The sequence below is a fragment of the Halichoerus grypus genome, chromosome 11 (genome assembly GCF_964656455.1).
Source record: "Halichoerus grypus chromosome 11, mHalGry1.hap1.1, whole genome shotgun sequence".
NCBI classification, from domain to species: domain Eukaryota; kingdom Metazoa; phylum Chordata; class Mammalia; order Carnivora; family Phocidae; genus Halichoerus; species Halichoerus grypus.
The window spans coordinates 42,812,687-42,834,993 of NC_135722.1; the positions used below are offsets into that span (position 1 = coordinate 42,812,687).

General features: G+C 35.8%; 1 protein-coding gene across 3 annotated transcripts in view; it reads left to right on the forward strand.

Moving 5' to 3' along the window:
• Nucleotides 1–22,307, forward strand: part of BTBD10 (BTB domain containing 10) — a 74,370-nt gene that overhangs the window by 14,352 nt on the left and 37,711 nt on the right. The window contains exon 2 of one of the 3 annotated variants that reach the window (XM_036087903.2): nt 9,141–9,298. The exons of 1 other annotated variant lie outside the window; for it this stretch is intronic. In XM_036087903.2, coding sequence (XP_035943796.1) covers nt 9,198–9,298 — 101 coding nt within the window. In that variant the 5' untranslated portion in view covers nt 9,141–9,197. Of the gene's footprint in view, nt 1–9,140; nt 9,299–13,899; nt 14,261–22,307 lie in introns of those variants that run through there. One more of the 3 variants, XM_036087902.2, reaches the window with a different exon arrangement.

The following is a 22,307-nucleotide window of genomic DNA, read 5'->3' on the forward strand; positions in this document are numbered from 1 at the left end:
CAACAGAAACGGAGAAAATATGTGTGTGTTGCTTTAAGCCATTGGGTTTGTGGTAATTTGTTATGTAGCAGGGAGGCTTTTCTCTCCAAAAGAGAGAAAATTTAAAAAATTTTAAGCTTGAAAAAAAATAAATAAATAAAAATAAAAATTTTAAGCTTGGCTACGGCAAGAATATTATGATAAAAATAACTGAAGGAATTTTCGCAGAGGTTAGAAACTAGGATGATTGGTTCTTCCATACATTAAAATTTACTTTTAAGCTAACAATGAAATAATTGTTTTCATTTAAGTACTTTAATGACATAAGGTTTTTGATTTAGTTCTTAAAACTGTTATCAGCAATTGTGTCAATACATAGCTCTTTGATGACCCTGAATAGTCTAAGGGTTTTTTTTGTTTCTTTTGTTTTGTTTTTTAGAGAGAGAGAGGGAGAGGCAGAGGGAGAGGGAGAGAGGGGCGCCTGGGTGGCTCAGTTGTTAAGCGGCTGCCTTCGGCTCGGGTCGTGGTCCCAGGGTCCTGGGATCGAGCCCCACATCGGGCTCCCTGCTCGGCGGGAAGCCTGCTTCTCCCTCTCCCACTCCCCCTGCTTGTGTTCCCTCTCTCGCTGTGTCTCTCTCTGTCAAATAAATAAATAAAATCTTTAAAAAAAAAAAAAAAAAAAAAAAAAAGTAGGCTTCATGCCCAGCTTGGAGCCCTACATGAGGCTCGATCTCATGCCCCGAGATCATGACCTGAGCCGAAACCAAGAGTTGGGCGTTGGACTGACTGCACCACCCAGGCACCCCTTTCTAAGGTATTTTTGATGTTAAGTAGAACAGGGAGGGTCAGTTCCCTGGAGAAATTAAGAAAATTCAAAATGAGTAGAAATACGATACCTAATCATTCATCCCCTACTCATATGTTGTGATTATTTTGAGTTTGTTTGTTTGGAACCAGGACATGGATGGTACCATATTCATCTTTTTTATTCCAACCATCTAACACATTATAGGTGCTCAATAAATGTTGAGCAACTACCTAGGAATTCTCATTGTCTTCTGTGATCTTAAAAGGCAAATAGAAAGTCATGAATGAGCTAATGAAATATTATGCAAATTCTGCATTCAGTAGTCTACTAGAGAAAGTCAGCAATGTCCCCAGCACTATGTTGTTATATAAGGTTTCCTGACCCATCTATTATTTAAAACAATTTGATTGGCAGTTATAGGTAATAGATAAAATAATGGTAATGAGAACTGTGTTGTTTTCTTCATATTTAAGGAAATTGAGGACTTGGAGGTTAAGAAGCTTATACAAAGTCATACAACTAGTTGTATCTGATTCCAAAACCTTTTTGTCTTAATCACTTACTATCGTGGCAGAAGTAGAAAAGTTCCCACCAGTTTTCATTATCAAAAGTTTATGTGTATCTTATGGCAGTGGGAAGATAGCTATTAAGTATCCTTGGGATGGTAATGGGGGCAATATGATTTACGTTTTTTGATTAAAAATGGGTTTAAATATGTCATGCTAATATGTTTGATAATTGTAAGTATTAACCATCTCTACTTGTTTTTTTTCTTTCTAAATTTCTTTGTAAATTTATATCCAGTAAAATTCTCTGGTGTATAGGTCTTATGAATTTTTTTTTTTCTTTAACTCACAACCCTGAGATTAAGACCTGAGTTGGTATCAAGAGTTGGATGCTTAACTGACTGAGCCACCCAAGGTGCCCCCAGGTTTTAAAAATTTTGACAAAGGCATACAGTTACATAACTACCACCACCACAATCCAGATACAGAACAGTTCCATCAGCCCCCCCCACCCCAAAATTAAATTGTGCTGTCCTTGGCTGTTCTGTTCTATATCCCTATCTTTCTGAGAATGTTATAGAAATGGAATCATCTGTATGCAACCTTTGAGACTGTCTTCTTTAGCTTACCATAACGCTTTTGAAATTCTATTTTGTTGAGTGTATCAGTAGTAACTCCAATTACCAAAATGTTGTATCATTAGATGCTGTCCTACCTGTGTCTACAGATACGTTCATTTTTTTTTCTCAGTCTTTCTCTGTATTCTTTGGATTGGATAATTTCTACTAATCTATTTTCAAGTTCCCTTATTTTTTTTTCCTCATCTTGTCTGCTATTGTGCCCATCTAATTGCAATTTTCGTTTTAGTTCTTGCTCTTTCAGCTAGAGCTGAATTTTTCATTTTTTGATAGTTTTTCACTTCTCTATTGAGATTCCCTGTCTGCCGGTCACGAAGACCCCCTTCTTATTTTAGTTCTTTGAATATATTCCCTTAATTGTTTACATATAAGGTTTGAAGTCATCATTTGCTAAATCCTAAACCTGGACCTACTTGGAGTCATTTTCTATTGATTGCCTTTTTACTTTATTATTTCTTTGCATCTCATAATTTTTGGCTGAAACCAGGGCATTGTAATGTTCTCATGAGCATTGGTTTTTTTTGTTCTAGTGGTCCATTAACTTGCCTGGACTCAATCTGCAAACATTCTTTCCCAAGCAGTGTATACTAGCTGATTATCTGTGTTCAGTTCTTACTTCTTCCAGCTACTTGTTTTTCAGTTTGGTCTCTTGGGAGTGGGTGGAGGAAAGTTCTCTTCCACCTGTGTAATTTGGTGGTTAGCCAAAAATTTGGGCTTGAGATTACATTCAGATTTTGGAGCTCACCCTCTGTGTGGTTCCTCTACTTCTGGGTATTCCCTCTTAATTTCTAGCTCCTCTGCCTGACACCCTAAGCTAGTAAGGGCTTCAACTTTCTGCTGCTTGGGCTGTGTATGGTTGGGGAATGCACTCAGTTTAAAAAGCATCAAACTCATAGATCTTATGCCTTGCAGTTTCAAGGGTAAATGCCTCTATTTTACTGCAGAGGCTACCTGGGGTCTCCCTTTCATACACATGTAATTTAGCTGAGGAGACTTTATGCTCAGATTTTGGGTCAGTACCTCTGTGTGGTTCTTTCATTCCCAGTATATCTGACTTAAATTTCCAGCTGCACTTCCAGCTCTGAAGTGTCTTCTCTACTACTATGAGCTGTATGCTGTCCGGTTTCCTTCGCCATATTTGCAGGGCGTGGGAAGGGCACTCAGCATAAAAACTTCCTTCTGAACTCACAATTCTGTTCCCTTTCAGAATACGCTCTTCTTGGGCGCCTGGGTGGCTCAGTTGGTTAAGCGTCTGCCTTCGGCTCAGGTCATGATCCCAGGGTCTTGGGATCGAGTCCCACATCAGGCTCCCTGCTCTGCGGGGAACCTGCTTCTCCCTCTCCCACTCCCCCTGCTTGTGTTCCCTCTCTTGCTGTATCTCTCTCTGTCAAATAAATAAATAAAATCTTTAAAAAAAAAAAAAAAAGAATACGCTCTTCTTTCACTACTTTGTGCTTTGGGACATTTGCCAGTGCTTTTAACCTGTAGTTTTAAAAATATTTTATCCAGATATAAATCATTGTTATCTGCAAGGGGCTCACATGATCACTCACTTGGCTGCCTTTGCAGGAGGTTTCTTTTCACCCCTCTGGTGTACTTTTCTTTTGAAAGTTGCTTCCACCTCTTCTTTTTCTTTCACAATTATCTGTAGCAGTATTCACTCTCTCCAGCCTCTTCACTTCTTGATGTAGTTGAAATATCTTCTGCATATTTGGCTTTCTGTGCAGCTGAAGGCAGTCCTTGGCTCCTAGCCCTGGCATCCCTCTGTGATTTTGTTCTTTTCATTGTTGTCCCTCTTACCTATCAGGTCTTTCTCTCCAGTAACCACCACACTTGAAGAATTACTTTGTTTGCAAAGTTTGAGAGAGAAAAACAATTTTATGTTATAGGAAAGTTCTCATATAATGACACTAGTTAGAGTGAGATCTCAATAGGATGGACAAAGCCAAAGATGGCCGAAGTTAAAAAAAAAAAAAAAAAAAGAATGAAATCTGCTGGCAATAGGAGCAAACATATGAATTTCTGTGTACCTAGCTTGCTACATTGGAAAGAACATGGGCTTTCTGTTAGACGATTCTAATCTTAGCTCTAAAATCTCCTCATCTGTGAAACAGGATTATAATATTAGGTTGTTGTGAGCTTTAAAAAGGAGAAAATTAAACTTCCTAGCTCATTGATACATAGTAAAGACGGAATAAATAGTTTCTATGTGCTACCCTTTAAAAAAAAAATCCTCCTATGGATCATTGCCATTAATTAATACTACCTGGAAATAATATCCCAAAGGCCGCTTTTTTATTTATTGTAGTCCTGAAGATTCTATTCCCCCATCCGCCCTTTTTTAGATGGTAATATCCAAGAGAAGAGAAGTTATCAATTGCCTTTTTCCTAGCTTTTGGCAGTCTCTTGAATGCATGTCCCTAGCCAATAGGCCAAGTTGTTCCAGCCTCTGTACAGATTATTTCTATTTCTTTTTTTTTATTTTTTATTTATTTATTTATTTATTTATTTATTTTTAAATCTTTTTATTTTTATTTATTTGACACAGAGAGAGAGACAGAGAGACAGCGAGAGAGGGACAACGAGAGAGGGAACACAAGCAGGGGGAGTGGGAGAGAGAGAAGCAGGCTTCCCGCGGAGCGGGGAGCCTGATGCGGGGCTCGATCCCAGGACCCTGGGATCATGACCTGAGCCGAAGGCAGACGCTTAACAGACTGAGCCACCCAGGCGCCCCTTATTTTTTATTTTTTTAAAGAAATTCTTTTTTGTTTGTTTGTTTTAAGATTTTATTTATCTGAGAGAGAGAATGGGAGACAGAGAGCATGAGAGGGAGGAGGGTCAGAGGGAGAAGCAGACTCCCTGCTGAGCAGGGAGCCCGATGCGGGACTCGATCCCGGGACTCCAGGATCATGACCTGAGCAGTTGCTTAACCAACTGAGCCACCCAGGCGCCCTGTACAGATTATTTCTAAATTATTTAGAATTTAGATTATTTCTGTCATACCTAAAAGTAGCAATGAACTGTGACATGTTTTCTAAGAACTTTTGTTTCCAGTAGTCCAGTAATTATTTTTTTGATGATTACAAGATCCATACAATAATAAACTTTAGTTTGCCTTGTATGAAGTAGACATTGGGGAGCCAAGAGTCATGTTTTATCTTATTCTTTTTAAAGATTATTTATTTATTTGAGAGAGAGTGAGAGCGAGCATGCACGCGCACACACAAGTGGGGGGGGGGGAGAGGGAGAAGGAGAAGCAGACTCCCCATTGAGGAGGGAGCCTGACATGAGGTTTGATCCCAGGACCCTGGGATCGTGACCTGAGCCGAAGGCAGACACTTAACAACTGAGCCACCCAGGCACCCAGATAGATGTTAAAGTTTTAATGAAGGCAGCAGCCTTATGAATGAAAAGGGAGAGGGGCGCCTGGATGGCTCAGTTGGGTAAGCATCTGCCTTTGGCTCAGGTGGTGATCCCAGGGTCCTGGGATCAAGCCCCACATCCGGCTCCCTGTTGGGCGGGGAGCCTGCCTCTCCCGCTCCCCCTGCTTATGCTCTCCCTGTCAAATGGGTAAATAAAATCTTAAAAAAAAAAAAAAAAAAAGAAAAAGGGACAGAAGGAATCAAAAGAAAGTTTTGAAGTAGACTTGATGTTGGGAAGTAAGTCAAGGATGACTTCAGGGTTCTTAGTGAATAGAGATGACACTAGCTGATGTGGGAAGCCAAGATAGAGCCTGACATTGTTGAATTTGGGGTGCTTATGGAAGAATTCAGGTAGAGATCATGAAAACAGAGTGTAGGTAGTGTATAAAACCTGGTGTTCCCAAGGGTTTGGTCCTCATGGTTTTGTCTGCTGTCCCCCTGGACCCAGCAAATGATGATGGAATCCTGAAGAACACCCAGACTTTAATGGGCATGAAAAGTTGGGGTAATAGTGCAACAACTATGCAGGTAGGAGAGAGACACAGGAGTAAGTGGTATATGGAGCCTTTAACTGAAGCTTTTTTGCCTTACTAGGGTGAGTTTTGGAGCACAGGAACAATGTCCAACTTACTTTAGCATCTTAAAATAGATTAGTAACTGTATTTGGTGTTCCATAAGTTCTTGAATGAATGAATGAAATAAAATATAATGTCACCAACTATGGTGCAGAGATTGGTTAAGATAGATTAGTAGACATTTCAGGAGCAGCTCTTTCTGCCCATGGGTCCTGTCCCCATGCTTTAATAAAACCACCATATTGCACCAAAAAAAAAAAAAAAAAAAAAAAGATTATTAGACATTTCAAAATAGTATATAATGTGTGACATTTGCCTTTTATCTATTTGTAGTTTTATCTGTAGCTTGTTGATAACATTTGAAAATATAGGAGCACATGTAGGCAAACACAGGAATATTTTTTCCAGGTATCTCAACTTGAATTTCACTTCTTTTTAGCATGTTTGTAGCCATGACTATTGGGAGTAAGGATTGGGGAGAAATCTTCCACATGGTGATATCCGAGTTTTAATGACAAATGAAATGTAAATATGATTTTCCAGTTGACCTTTTTGATAGCTTTCATCTGAAATTCTTTACTTTCTTGTGTCTAGCTGTAAAATACATGCTTATTAATTTTAATAGGATTGATTAGTAAGACTTACTGGTATTTCCTTTCTGCTAGATACATGCTACCCACTGTAAAATGCTGGAAAATGTGGATCTGAATTTACCTTATGCATTCTTTGTGGTTGTATGTTTTAGTCACTTCCTCCTATGGTTTAGGATCATTCTTCTCTCAATGGACATCTTTAGATATCCATAGAGGGTGTGTCTTACAATAGTTAAGGGTTAGGAGGAGATAAAATGCTTTTGTAAAGAAATGTTAATTCCTGAAATAGCTTACTGGAAGACCTATAAAGTAAGGAAAAAATGTTCTAAATCTCATTCTACACCTGCTAAGCCTCTCTACATTTTTCTTTTTCCTTTTTATCAATTTTTCTTTCTTTTTTTTTTTTTTTTAAAGATTTTTATTTATTTAACAGAGAGAGACAGTGAGAGAGGGAACACAAGCAAGGGTGTGTGGTGGGGGTGGGGGCAGTGGAGAGGGAGAAGCAGGCTTCCCACGGAGTAGGGAGCCTGATGCAGGGCTCCTTCCCAGGACCCTGGGATCATGACCTGAGCCGAAGGCAGACGCTTAAACCAACTGAGCCACCCAGGCGCCCCGACTTGCACGTCTAAAGAGTTTCTTTTTTTAGTAAATACATTTTAATTTTTATAATTAAAAACAAGTGAGATTGAGATTTTTTGTTTTTAAGATAATTTTATAGTTTTTATGTTTATCTGATATCTGATTGATTTTTAATTACTCAGTGATCCCTAAAGAAACAGGTCTCCTTTTTCAGGAGCATTCGGCAAATAAACCGTGTGGCATTTGCTGGCAATTTGAGTTAGCCATTGTACCGTTCTCCCCCTTCCCCTTTTCTGTTATTTTTTTCCTTTTAAGTTTATTTATTTATTTATTTAAGTAATCTCTACACCCAATGTGGGGCTCTAACTCATGACCCCGAGATCAAGAGTCTCATGCTCTTCCAATTGAGCCAGCCAGGTGCCCCCCTTTTCTATTATTTTGATAGACCATTGACCGTATGTATTTATATATTTATTATATTAAAGTGTTCACTTATTGTAAGATTTTCTTTTTTTTTTTTTTAAAAGATTTTATTTATTTGACAGAGAGAGGGAGAGAGACAGCGAGAGAGGGAACACAAGCAGGGGGAGTGGGAGAGGGAGAAGCAGGCTCCCCGCCGAGCAAGGAGCCCGATGTGGGGCCTGATCCCAGGACCCTGGGACCATGACCTGAGCCGAAGGCAGATGCTTAACGAATGAGCCACCCAGGCACCCCTATTGTAAGATTTTCAGTTGTTTTGGGAAAGAAAGTACTAATTAACTATGAAGAAAAAATTATCAAATAGCAAAACAGTTTCTCTAAAGTGGAAATATTTTTTTATTTTTTATGTTATTCTTTATGGAAGTATTTCTTTTTTATGAGCTCTGAGATAAACTCACAATTTTAATAAGTTTACCTTTGGCATTTTTTGTGAGATTGTACTGGAATTTTTTATGAAACTCAGTAAGTATAGAATTTTCCCAGTTCTGGATTCCTTTTGACTTTTATGCATAACTCCCCCACCCTTCCCTCTATCAAATCCATCTTAGAAAAGTGTATAGAAAGCATACAGAGTGGGTGTCAGGAAACCTGGGCTCTGGTACAAATTATAGAACTTTTTTCTAATTGTTTCACCTCATTTGGTTTTTCTTTTGGTGTTTGCAGTCTCTGAACATCAAATTTGATCTACTGTTTCCAAACAAAATATTCCAGCCTGAGCATTTTTCAAGATCAAGACTTCATTCTGTATTATAAATTCTCATTGTTCTTTATAATTGTGCCATTTGCCAACATTGTGACCATTGACAAAGTTACTAAACTACTGAGACTGTTTTCTGTTTGTGGGGATTATAAGGTGATTGTGAAGATTAAATTGGATAGTGAAATATACTTCAAAATACTTAGTTCAGGTATTCTGTAAAGCTGTTAGTTTTCTTATAATTTTATGACTATAATAGAAATAACAGTCACAAGTCTCACATATGAAAAGTCATGAAGTATATGAATCAGATCAATACAATTATTTTTGTGGTAATTACAGTGTAAGGAAACATCATGATGTTACATTCTTTTATTTTTAAGCCCACACTAAGTTTCTATTCAGGGTCTTTTAACTTGATTAAAGAAATAACAACTTTGTTACTTGGTTTTACTAGATGCTTTGTTAAGCATCCTAAAACTTTTAGTAATTAAATGTATTCCAGGTGAAATTTTGTCTGAAAGAATAATTCTGTGGAATTGTTTTGCCTTTTTTGGTTCAGTATTAATGTTTGGAAGCATGAGATACCCAGATGGCAGTTAAGGATATTTAAATATAAATGGCACTCTATTAAACTGTTGCATAGAGAGTAGCAGATTTAATAGAAGAATCAAATGAAAAGTACCTAAGAAGACTTCTGGTGTTTATTTTAATCTCATTTGTGGCATTTTTTATTTCTAGTATTTTATAATCCTGTTCATCACTTTAAAAATATGTCACAGTAATGTCAAAGTATGTAAAATTCTTGACTATTTCATTTTGCGTGGAATAGATTTAAAGGTCAACACTACTCTTTTATGTAGGTTATGGGTGCTACATATGTGCTTTCAGAGCAGTAGTGTGAGGAAGCTTGAAGTGGGATGGCAGGACGGCCTCATCCTTATGACAGTAACTCCAGTGATCCAGAGAATTGGGATCGGAAATTGCATAGTAGACCTCGTAAACTTTATAAACATTCAAGGTAGGTAGAAAATATGTATTTCACATATCAAAGCTCTGATAAAATTGACTTTTATAAAGAATCAAACTGCATTTGGTTGTGGCAAGTCCTGTCAGAGGATGGGGGCTGGTTTACAAAAAATAATGGATGTTTGCATTTCTCCTTAAAAAACTTTTACAGAAACATTTCTTTTTAATCTTTTTATATTTGTAATTATTTGAATTTTTGTTTCTGTTTCTAAATAGTGTTAAAATCTCCTTAGTTGACCCCATGAATAAATGCTGTAATTAGACTGTGAACTCTTGCAAGACAGGTTAGTTCTTTGTATTTAAAACTCTCTAATCAGAATTTATTTTGTGTTCTAAACACATTGTGTGTGTAGATTATACATAATAATTTACAGGCTATGTCATATTGTCTTGTCATCCTAATACTAATGGTAGTATCAGTCTTTCTGCAATGATTCTACTTGTTCATTTAAAGTTTGATGCATTAAATGAAATTCATCTCAAAAATTTCTGCCCATTTGTATATTATATGTAAAGCTTTCATTTTGTACTGCGTGACTTAATGAGGAATACCTCATTTAGAATGCTTTATGATTTGATATTTTAAGGTGTTAATTAGCAGCTCATAAACCTTACACATTACAGGTATGTAAGCATGTTTTCATAGAGTATTGTGCTTTTGTAAATATTTACTTAGGGGATATTATCAAACATTTAACTTACTTGAGTGTAAAATTCTCCTAATCACTGATAACTGTTACCAGTTTTCTTAAAAAAAAATAAAATTAAAACATGCTGTGATACTGAAATCCTTTTTGTAATTTTAAAGAAATAATTGAGGTACTCTTAAACTATATACTACAGCTAGAAAGTATGAGTAACTGGTACTTTTTAAGTCTCCTGACAAGATGTCTATCTTTATTGTGGACTTTTAATGTAGTGAGGTCTAGGGTGAAAAAGTTAAGTTGACTTATTAATTTATAAGTGCACAACAATGATATGAGTGTTTTTGGTTTATTTGTTCATTTTTGTGGTGTGTGTGTATATGAGTGTGTGTGTGTGTGTGTGTGTGTGTATGTGTGCTTTAGCTGGTGCTCTAGTACTTTTTCTCCATCCTGCTTATTATATGGGTAATTATTTTGTCTTTGAGATTAAAGAGATACTAGTTTTATCTTATTAAGTGTGGGATATTTTTATCTGCTATGTTGTATACATTTTTCCAGGCTAATTCTATGTTATCCCTCTTAGTTCTTAATATTTTTCTGCCAATGTACAGTACTGTATTATAAATGAAGAGATGAAAGGTCAAAATAAGCTGTTGTTTGCTTTATAAAAGGTAAATGCATCAATGAGGAAAACTAATAGTACTTTTTCATTCCTGTTGTTTCATTTCAAAAATAACAAACATCATAGCTCTTCCTAATATCTATAACATCAGTAACTTTTTGGTGCTCTTCTCAGGTAGACCGTAGCACTATTGGTTGTTTAAATGAAAAATATTAAAGAGAAATAGAAAATAAATACCAGTACATTATTTGTTTTTAATGGAAAGACCATGAAATCCTTTGAGTTTTTTATTTTATTTTATTTTATTTATTTGAAAGAGAGCACAAGCAGGGGGGAGCGGAAGGCAGAGGGAGTGGGAGAAGCCGACTCCCTGCTGAGCAGAGAGGGGAGCCCCCCCCATGAGTATTGATCCCAGGACGCTGAGATCATGACCTGAGCTGAAGGCAGACGTTTAACCGCTTAACCGGTTAACTGACTGAGCCACCCAGGCGCCCCCTTTGAGCTTATTTTAACCTCATTCATGGAAATTCTGCCCAGGGGAAAACAGCTTATTTTTAGAGACCTTTTGTTTTCTTATGCACTGAGCATACTTTAAAAATATATGCAATTTGACTTTTAAAAAATGGTATTCTTTGAGTTGATACTAAAATAATTGGGAAGTTTTAAAAACTAACAACCAACAAGTGTTGTTGAGATACTGCACTCAGTTCAGGAGAGATTCAGAAATTTTTGTCAGGGTACCATCATGGAATGCTTAAAATCCACTTATGGAACAATTAGAGGACAAAGGGCACCAAACTGTGGTAGTGAGTTGTAGTAAAATTAGAGTTCAAAGAAGGAATCAGTATCAACGGAGTAATAATGAGACTTGAGCTAATCCTTGAATGATTAGGTAGATTGATGGACATTCCTACCAGGAACTTTCTGGAGATAACCTGGACTAGATTTGAAGGTGGAGCTCTATGAATAGTATTACTTTCCCCAATTGACATATGAAAAAAAAAAAATGAGGTTAATAAACTTGCCCAAGACCATGCAGTTTCTCAATGGCAAACCTAAAATTTATAAACAAGTTTCTCATTCTTTTTATTTTTAACATTTGCAGTAACTTATTATGGTACATTTTAAATACAAATAAAGTAGAGAAAACAGGTATAATACAGAGGTTATAATACCTCTGTACCCATCTTTCAGCTTTAAGTTGTATCAGCTCACACGGCTAGTTGTGTTTCATCTCTGCTTCTCCCTACTCATCCTTTTTTTGGATCTTGTGTATTTTATGTAGGGATATTTGAGCAAAAGAAAGCCAGACTAAACAGTGGCTTAAGTTAGAGGTTTATTTTTCTTGTATGTAAGTTCACAGATAGGTAATGCCTGATGTGGATTTAGTGGCTTAAGGTTGTTAGGATCAAAAATTTCTGATTTTCTTGGCTTTTTCTCATGGTCGCAGGATGGCTTACTGTAGCTCCAGCCATCATGTCCACCTTCCAGACAAGAATGAGGTAGAAGGGAGAAGGGGACAGTGGGAAAGGGGTTTCGTTTATATTAGGGAATTAAATTTTCTCAGAAATTTCCAGCAGGCATCTGCTTATAAATCATTGCTAGAACTATGTCATATGGTCCTCTCTGGGTCATAGAGGCTAAGAAATGAGGTGGGCACATTGCCACCTCAAACAGAGTTGGGGATTTAAATTTATAAAAAGCAAATGTCTCAATCTGTTGAGGCTGCTATAACAGAATACCATAGATTGGGTGGCTTATAAACAAATTTATTTCACATGGTTCTGGAGGCTAGAGAGTCCAAGTTCAGGGTGCTGGCACATTTGATATCTGGTAAGGGCTTGCTTCCTTGTTCAGACAACTATCTTTTTGCTGTGTCTTCACATGGTGAAGGGGCTAGCGATCTCTCTGGGGTCTTTTTTAATAAAGTACTAATCCAGTTCATGAGGGCTTTGCCCTCAATACCTAATTACTTCCTCACCTCCAACTACCATCACATTGGGGGAATACATTTCAATATATGAATTTTGGGAGGACACAGACATTTAGTCTTTAGCAGTAAAGAGATAAGCATATTTTATTGGTTCAGTTTTTGTGCATAATTTAAAAAAGTTGTCTTGTATAAATTTATATTTTGTTCTATTCACATTTTGGAATTGCCTGCATTTTCAGATTTTTTTTCTTTGATTTTTTTTTTTTTCCTCCCACTTTTCTTTACTGGCAAGGATAAAACTAAACTTCTTGATTTCTAAAAATGATAATAATAGTTACTATATATATGTACTTACCATTGAGGTTTGAGGGTTTGGTGGGCATTGCTAACGTTTCATTTCCATCTAATAAACTTTAAGGCACTTTCTTTTGTCAATTTTTTTTTGAATGTAGATTTGGTATGTATAGCACTGTGATATAAAAGACAAGACAAGGAAGCTAATCTCAACATGGATGGACTTCAGGGTGCCTGTGTTCCCTATGGCTTAATAAGCCAGTGCATACAAATAAATTAGTTAAAAATTTACTGAACTTTGTTTCTTTCTAAGTAGTTGTATAGTTAATACTTGTATAGAGGAGTTTGTAGTTTGCTAAGAGGTTAAATATCATTTCAGTTGAAGTGTGTTCGGCCTGAATTGCAACAACTTTCTTTAAATTATAAATTATAAGAGTTTTTGCTACTTAAAAAGGGAAAAAGAAAGCACCTTTTCTGTACAACTAACATCAAAATGGCTAGATTGACAATATGCTTAAAAGCTCCTGAATATTTGAATTGGGTTGAATACAACTATTTAAAACTCAGATCTGCAGTCTGCTCAGGTTACTAAAGATAAACGCATCATACATTCAATATCAGACTTTGCCGCAAGGTTTCATTCCCACATACAAGTACGCATGCTCCTTTCTTCTGAGACTGCGTGAAGACTGAGCTTTACAGTTTCCTTTTTAAGTCACTTCGTAGTCCCAGCAGTAGTTTAGAAATAGAAAAGTTTGGTTGCTTTAAAGAATAGTTCTTGAATGGATTCTTAAAGTACAATATTTTCTTTGGTTTTAAAGAGAAGCTTTACTGCCTAGAATGGGTACACAATAAAATATTGAAAGGAAAAAAAGAAAGTTAGCTGTATCCTAGTTTTCTAAAACCTGGCAGGCTGGCACAGCTAGAATTAGCATTACAGATGGCATTTGGCAACATAGCTACATATCACTAAGCCCTCATCTCCTGAGTTTTCTTCAGCCTGTCTATCAATTACAATATCCAATCGCTGCACAGAGATGGAGAAATGGGATGATCACAGCTCACACGATGCTGTTTGGTTAGAAACGTCAGTGCTGCACAACCCACGGCTGAGTCAGTGTCTGTGAGAAAATGAACTGAATTAATATATAGAGGGGGTTGTATCTCTGAACATTTACAGCCTAAATAACCGCAATAGCATTATTACACAGTAGAGGGAGGAAAGCTAGAGGAAGTCTATGGACAGGGGAGGTAGGGGGAGACTGGGAAATTTTCTGATTGTTCAGAGGAATCTTGAAGATGATGGAAATATCAGATGTGCTAAAGTTTCCTAGTAATGCCCAAGGATGCTGATCTGGCTTTCAGTGCTGCATTGTTTGAAAAAGCAGAGTCCCTTTATACTCTGATCTCAGAATTTTTTTCTTGTTTTTGTGTGTCTACCTTGGCATATGCTAAAGTAAGGTGTGTATTCATTTATTACATGATATCACTGGCTTATAATTCTATACATCTATGAATATGAGAGAGATTGAGAAAGATATGTTTGGCCTTTGTTTCATTATGATCATTTACTTTTCTGGATGAAAAAGATCATATATCTTGATTGTCAGCTAAATGGCAAGTTATTTAAAATAAATGGAGTGTGTTTTTATTGTTTTCATGGGTTTGATGCTTTGTTTTTTATTTCATTTAAAGTCTTAGAATCTTCATGTAACTTGAGAATGCATTATGTTTGGTATTGTTTTTTATGAATATCATAAACAATTCAAGGAAAGAATAATTTAAAGTATTTTTAATATATTTGAAAATTAAATTCAAGATAGACAAATGAAATCGTTGAAATAATTTTCTAAAGAAGAGGGTAAATGTATTTTTATTTTTGGATGAATTAATGATTAGCTGAACCACTTATATGCAGTAGTATTTTACAGAATTGATTATATTTGAATGATAAATTTTAACTGGTTAAAATGACTTTTTTTCTAGTCTCTTAGAACATAGACTCTGAATAGATGATCTAGATGCTGCCATTGAACTAGAGAGTAAATCAGATAAGTTTTTGGATTATTGCAAAATGATTTTCAACCAGGGAGACTTTCTAAATAAAGATAATTGTTCTTGCTGTGAGATTTTAAATCTTAACAGGTAGCATTGCTTACTTTATTTGGAAATTTAAGCTGAATATTAAACACCTCGGCTATTTTTTTTCTTTTGTCTTCATTATTCCTGTCCTATTGACCTTTCATTTTGTAGGGGTTTGGGGGGATATACATCTTAAAATTATTTTATTTTTAATGTTTTTAAATAGTTCATAAGAGCCTTTCCTCGAAATGACAGGAAGTTCTTGTGATTTCCCCCATTTAATTTCTAGAAGTTCAAATGGTCATCTTAATGGTTGTCACAACTTATTTATATGTTTAGGCTAGCTGGTGGTGTCTTGTATTGGCTTCTTTTGTGGTTTGGTGTCCAGAAATGTTTTTCTAAGCTTGTTTTAGTAATAGAGTTATAAAAGCAGGAATCTCAAGCTAGACCTTTTTGTCTTATACTTGATAGAATATTTTTCTCTGGTTTTGCTGGTTCTTTTAAAATAATAATGCCTGTGTTATTGTAAAAGTAATACATATTCATTATATGAATTTGATAAATACAGAAAGCACATAGAAGAAAACAAAAATGTTAAAATATTTTTCTTTTGATCATAGCTTAAATATTTTTGCAGATAACCTATTTTTTGTGTATGTATAAAAATATAAAATCACACATATATTTAAAAGTGGTTTTGAAATATTATTACTGTATGTACTGTTATATAACCAATTTTTTACACTTAATCATGAACATCCCCTGTGTCGTGAAATAGTCTTCTATAGCATAATTCTTAAGAATTGTGTAGTGTTTTAGGTGTATATATTTTGTAATTTGCCAATTTGAGTTTTCCTGATTTTTGATTAAAGATTAGCATGATTCACAGGATACATTTCTCTAAAAAAGGAAGAATGTCTTAGAGAGTTAAGTAAAAATGTAATTTTGATATTTTTTCGGACAGAGAAAGATCCTTAGTGTGACTACACAATAAACTCTTTAAAGATATGCACTACTTTTAGAACAAAGCAAATAGCTAAGATTGCCATAATAAAGTATAGAAAAGAAATCTTTATAACAATTAGGAAAACAGTGAGCTGAGACTTTTAAAAAATGCTAAGACCAACCAAAAGGGTATCTTATATTACATTTAAAAAGGTAATCAAGGAAAGTGTAATAATAATAATGCCTGACAATGAAGGAAGAAAAAAAATCCCTCAGCTCTTACTTAGAAGCTTCTTTGTTAAAGAGGAAGAGCAAACCACCACCAATAATAACAATAAAGCAAACATTGCTGTGAAGGACATAAAAATCAACAGGGGTATAGTGATGAAGACTGCATCTAGTTAAATGAGTTATCTTCTGGGTCAGTTGAAACATCTTACATTTATAAAAGGAACTGCCTGTAAAATTTTAAACTTACTGGTATTATTTGTGATTTCTAATGATTTTAGGAGAATACCAGAAGTACTAAAGATGGAGGATTCTAGGTCTGATTTTGAGAAAAATAGATTTTAGAACAAAAAATGAAAAAGATAGTTTATGCCTAACTTGAAGAAAAATAGGTTAAAAATGATCCAGAATGGGTTTGCTAAAAATAGATTGTCAGAGCCATTTTCTGATGCAGTTGGTAGACTAGTAGCAATATAATGTATTTGGACTTAAGCTTAGTTTTTAGTAAAGTCTATTTTTAAATTTTTGGGTGTATGGTGAAGGAAAAAATGAGTTAACTGTAAGTTGTTTGTGTTAATCAACACAATTTTGATTTTGAATGACCCTACCCAAAGATTATTGATCTTGGAAGGTGGCTTTGTTCTTTGCTTTGTCTCATTGCACATCTGGAGAAGGCAAATTATTAAATTTATAGGGGACAATGAAGAAAGAAGGATAGGAAATGATAAATGATCCAAAATGACCTCTGAGTTTGTATTGTTGGACTAAATTTAAATGAATACTTTTTTTGAGATATATAAGGCCTGAAAAACACTAATATAAATTAAGGTAGCATGGCTTTACAACATCACACATGAAAAAGACCTGGGGGTGTTTTTTGCCAGTAAATTTGATAGAAAACAAAAGTACAATATGGCTGCCATCATTCCATTTTCTCACCCACCCTCCCTGCTTTAAAAAAAAAAAAAAAAAATCACAGTGGAAAAGGCTACAGCCACTCTACTGTACACCAAAGTATTATTGTCTTTAATTCTGTGTATATTCAAAGGAAGGATGTGAAGAAGTTGGAAATCTTGTAAGCTTAAGGAACTGATTAGAGGTCTTGGGGGCAGCTCTGATTGATATTAAATATGTGAAGAGTCACCCTCTGGAAATGACACTAGACTTGGTTTGAGTCAGACTTGTTTGAGGTTGAAAGCATGAGCTCTGAAATTGAACTGCTTAGTTCACGTCTCAGACCTGCCATTTAATTTGCTATCTGATTTTAGGCGAGTTCCTTAGCCTCTAAGCTTCTGTTTTTCTCAACTGGGGATGGTTTTGAGGATTAAATGAAGATATATGTAAAGTGCTCAGAATTGTACCTGGCATGTATTAAATGCTCAGATCTTAGTGTTGTTGTTGTTATTTGGCCCTAGCAGATAGAACTAGGCAGTGGTTCTCAACTAGAGGTGTGATTTTGCCCCTCATTGGGCTTTGGCAATGTCTGAGGACATTTTTGGTTAATGGCTGGGAGGAGAGAGTACTACTAGTATCTAGTGGGTGGAGGCCAGAGGTGCTACTAAACATCCTACAATGCACAGGACAGCTTCCCATAACAAATAATTAACTGGTCCAAGACCCTGAACTGGGGTCAGATGACAGGCAGACCTGTCTGCCTGTCTAATTTAGATCTGTGCAGTTATTAGTAGTGGTTAGCTATATATATATATTAAAGATTTGTTCATTATTTTAGAGAGCGCGCATGTGGGCAGTAGAGGGGGAGGGAGAGAGAGAATCCCAAGCATATTCTGTGCTGAGTGCAGAGCCTGACGTGGGGCTTGATCCCACGACCACGAGATCATGACCTGGAGATGACAAGGTTTAATTAAGCTTTAATGTTAAGGAAAATTGTCTTAAGAGTCAGAGCTTTCCAAAGATTGAACAGAACTGTTAAGAAAAAAACCAAGTTACCCTTACCAGTCATTAACAGCAATAGGTCTGCCAATTCATGGGGACTTGATAGATGAGATTCAGAAATTGGATAGGTGTTTGGATTACATGTTCTAAAAGGGTTTTCCTAAACTTAGATTCTGTGTTTCTGTGAGTATTTCTCGGGATACTTAGGTATATCGAATGACCAGTATCAAAGGGTTTCTGATGCAAATTCTTTCATTCTTTAATTTTATCAATCTAATTTAGTTTAGCAGAGTAGTTTAGATTTTTAATTTTAATTGTTTTATTGCTTAAAACTTTAGTATGAGAATAGAGGAGGGAATTTAATGGAATAAGTCAGTTTGTGTTTTCAAAAGGCCATTTGGAAATACAAGTGACTGTCGGATTGCTATTTTTCTCTAGAAACATGTTTTGTGAGACTAATTCGTTAAAATACTGACAAATGATATATATTTCTAAAATTAAATCTTGTATTTGTACCTCATATCTTTTTTCCACTGGTTGATTTTACCCCCTTTAGTAATAAGTAGGATAGATGCTCTAAGAGGTTTTTAAAAGTAGTTACAGTTTTTTGAAGCACCTTTAAATGTATGTGATTATGTATGCATTATAATATTATTCTCAGTCGTGAACAGCAACTTGCACAAAATACTCAGTAAATATTTGTTGAATAAATGACTAATTAGTAGATACAAAATATATCTGACCATTAATTTAGATCTGTGCAGTTATTAGTAGTGGTTAGCTATATATATATATTAAAGATTTGTTCATTATTTTAGAGAGAGAGCGCGCATGTGGGCAGTAGAGGGGGAGGGAGAGAGAGAATCCCAAGCATATTCTGTGCTGAGTGCAGAGCCTGACGTGGGGCTTGATCCCACGACCACGAGATCATGACCTGAGCCTGAATCAAGAGTCCCGACGCTCAACCGACTGAGCCACCCAGGCACCCCTGGTGGTTAGCTATATTTTAAAACTACTTTATAATTTTCTATGGTAGGGAGTTGCTTGAGACTGTTAAGTATATAGTGATTTCCAATTCCCAAATTTTTATCTCTAACTTGGACCTTTCCCCTGAACTTTAGACTTGTGTGTCTGACTCTTTATTTGATATCTTCATTTGGATGTTGAATAAACCTCTCATTCTTTACAATATCTAAGATATACCTACACTTTCCAAACCTAATCTTCCCACTCTCATTCTCACGCAGTAAATGAACTTCCATTCTTTTAGTTGCTCAGACCAAAATAATAGTCATCCTTGGCTCCTCTCTCTCACCTCCTACATTTAATCTCTGAAATTTCAGAGTCTTATTCTTCAAAATGTATAGTCCACTCTTTGCCATGTGCACTGCTACAGCTCTCGTCCAAGTCACTTTTAGCTCTCACCTGAACTATTTGCAGTAGCCTCTGAATTGGTCATTTGATTCTACATTTGCATCCTTTCTTCCATTGTCCACTTGATCTAACAAGTTAGGTTATGTAACTTAAACTTCACTGGTACCCATATCTCAGATCAAAAGCAAAAACCATTTATTTAGGTTTTTAAAAAAGATTTTATTTATTTATTTGAGAGAGCAAGTGTGCACACGAGTGAGGGGGAGGGGCAGAGGGAGAGGGACAGGCAGACTCCACACTGAGCACAGAGCCTGATGTGGGGCTGGATCCCATGACCTGAGATCACAACCTAAGAGACTAAGTTGGATGCTTAACTGATTGCACCACCCAGGCGCCCCTGAGCTGATCTTTTAACATTGTCTTGCTTTCTGTGCTTCAGCTATCTTGGCCTTCTTGAATGCCATAAAAAAGCCAAAGATTACTCTTGCCAGAGGGTCTTTGTACCCTCATATATTCTCATAGTTCTGTTTCTCTCTTCCTTAGATCTTTGCTCAGACATCTTCTCCTCAGACAGTGCCCCTTGACCACTCTATGTAAGATAGAACCTCATACCTCAAAATGAGTATCTCTTCTCTTCACCCTGCTTTGTTTTTCCTCATAGCACCTATCACCATATAATATTTAATGTATTTATTTGTATATATTCTGTTTTTCTTTCCTTGATTGTATTAATTTTGAGGGCACAGACTTTCTTGGTTATATCCATCAGGACTAGAATAGTAAATCGCATATGATTTGTATTCAGTGAATATTTGGTAGATTGCGTGTTAAAACAAATTTTTAAGATAAAGGATAGGAGGATAAGAGTACTTTCAGTTATTATAGGATTTAGTTGTCATTGTGTGTTGTAAGCACCTGATACCTATTGATGAATTATAACTGCGCTATTTTTTAGAACTGAAAAAGTTAGCAGTATAACATTTAGATATTATAACTTCAATTCAGAGACTCCTCAGTTTGGAGAGGTGCTTGCCTAGCAACATCTTCCTTTATTAAAAAAGTTCAAAAACTAGAAGCAAAGTAATAGACATTTTGAAAGTTAAAGAAATCTTCAGCTCCTTTGCTGTTTACATGAAATTAATTTTTATCAGTTGGGAAAACTTTACCCTGGTAGTAAAACATTAAAGCTTTGCCCTTAAGGGGTACTTTTCTGTCAGAATTTTTAGTATCTAGGTCTTCATTTGACTTCACAGAAAAGATGCTCTTAGAGTGGTCATGCAACAGTATATGAAACTTTCTTTTTATTCAAGTATGATCTAATGGTTGAACAATTCTATATATTTCTCATTGCTCATCAAGATACTTTCCTTTATCTATTTCTCCCATTCCCCCTAGCCATCTCCCCTCTGGCAACCACCAGTTTTGTTCTCTGTATTTAAGAGTGGGGTTTTGGGCGCCTGGGTGGCTCAGATGGTTAAGCGTCTGCCTTCGGCTCAGGTCATGATCCCAGGGTCCTGGGATCAAGCCCCACGTCGAGCAAGGAGCCTGCTTCTCCCTCTCCCTCTGCCTCTCTCCCTGCTCATGCTTTCTCTCTCTCTCTCTGTACCTCTGTGTCTCAAATGAATAAATAAAATCTTTTAAAAAAAATTAAAAAAAAAAAGAGTGGGGTTTTTTTGGGTCTCTTTTTTTTTTGTCTTGTTTCTAAATTCCACATGAGTGAAATCATATGGTATTTGTCTTTCTCTGAATAATTTCACTTAGCATTATACCCTTTAGGTTCATCCATGTTGTTGCAAATGGCAAGATTTCATTCTTTTTTATGGCCGAGTAATACTCCATTGTTTATATGTATGTATACCATATATATACACCACATCTTTATCCATTCACCTATCAGTGGACACTTGGGTTGCTTCCATATCTTGGCTATTGTAAATAATACTGCGATAAACATAGTGGTGCATATATCTTTTTGAATTAGTGTTTTCATTTTCTTTGGGTAAATACCCAGCAGTGGAATTACTGGATCATAGGGTAATTCTATTTTTAATTTTTTGAGGAACCTTCATACTGTTTTACACAGTGGCTGCACCAATTTACATTCCTGCCAACAGTGTAAAGAGTTCTTTTTTCTATGGAACTTTCTTGCTGCTGCCACTGCTTCTGCCTTACTTCAGTTGTTGACTTATCTGACAACGGAATTTTTAAGGAGAAGAGAAAGATGTTAGGATTTAGGACTAGTATTAAGACTATTCTTGGGCTATATTTCTTGCTATACTTGTCTTTAGTGGGGAAATCTGGGATTTAAGTATCATTTAAAAAATTTCTATGGAAAAAACAGATCAAACCACATACTTACAGTTGACTTTTGAGAGCATAGCTCAGTCCTCAGTTGACAACTGCCCTTTTCGGTAATTAGCCTTTGTTCCTTGGGGAACTGATCATGTATTAAGCAGAACAAAAAGCTTATAGAAAGGCTAATTGACAAAAAAGGGAAAAGATGAGAGAAATTTGTATTAAATCTGTTGAAAATAGATTTAGAAGTTTGATAGCATTTCTTATATCGTCACAGTTAACTGATACTTAACATAAGAATGGGAAAAATTTTCTGTAAAGGGTTGAATAGTAAATATTTTTGGCTCTGTGGACTCTATAGTCTTTGTTGCAACCACTCAGTTTTGCCATTATAGAGTGAAAACAGCCATTAACAATGTATAAATGAATGGGCATAGTTATGTTTTAATAAAGCTTTATTTACAAAATCAAGTAATGGGTTGCATTTGGTCCATGAGCCATGGTTTTACATCTCTTAACACCATAAAAATGCTTATAAAAAGCATATGCAAATTAAGTGCTTAACAATATATTAATATGAAATCATTTAAAAGTCTTAGTTAAAAAAGCTAAAACATAGATGTGATACTTGTTATACTAATAAAAACAGCTTAATTTTCCCCAAAATGAAAATAGGAATTTAAAATAT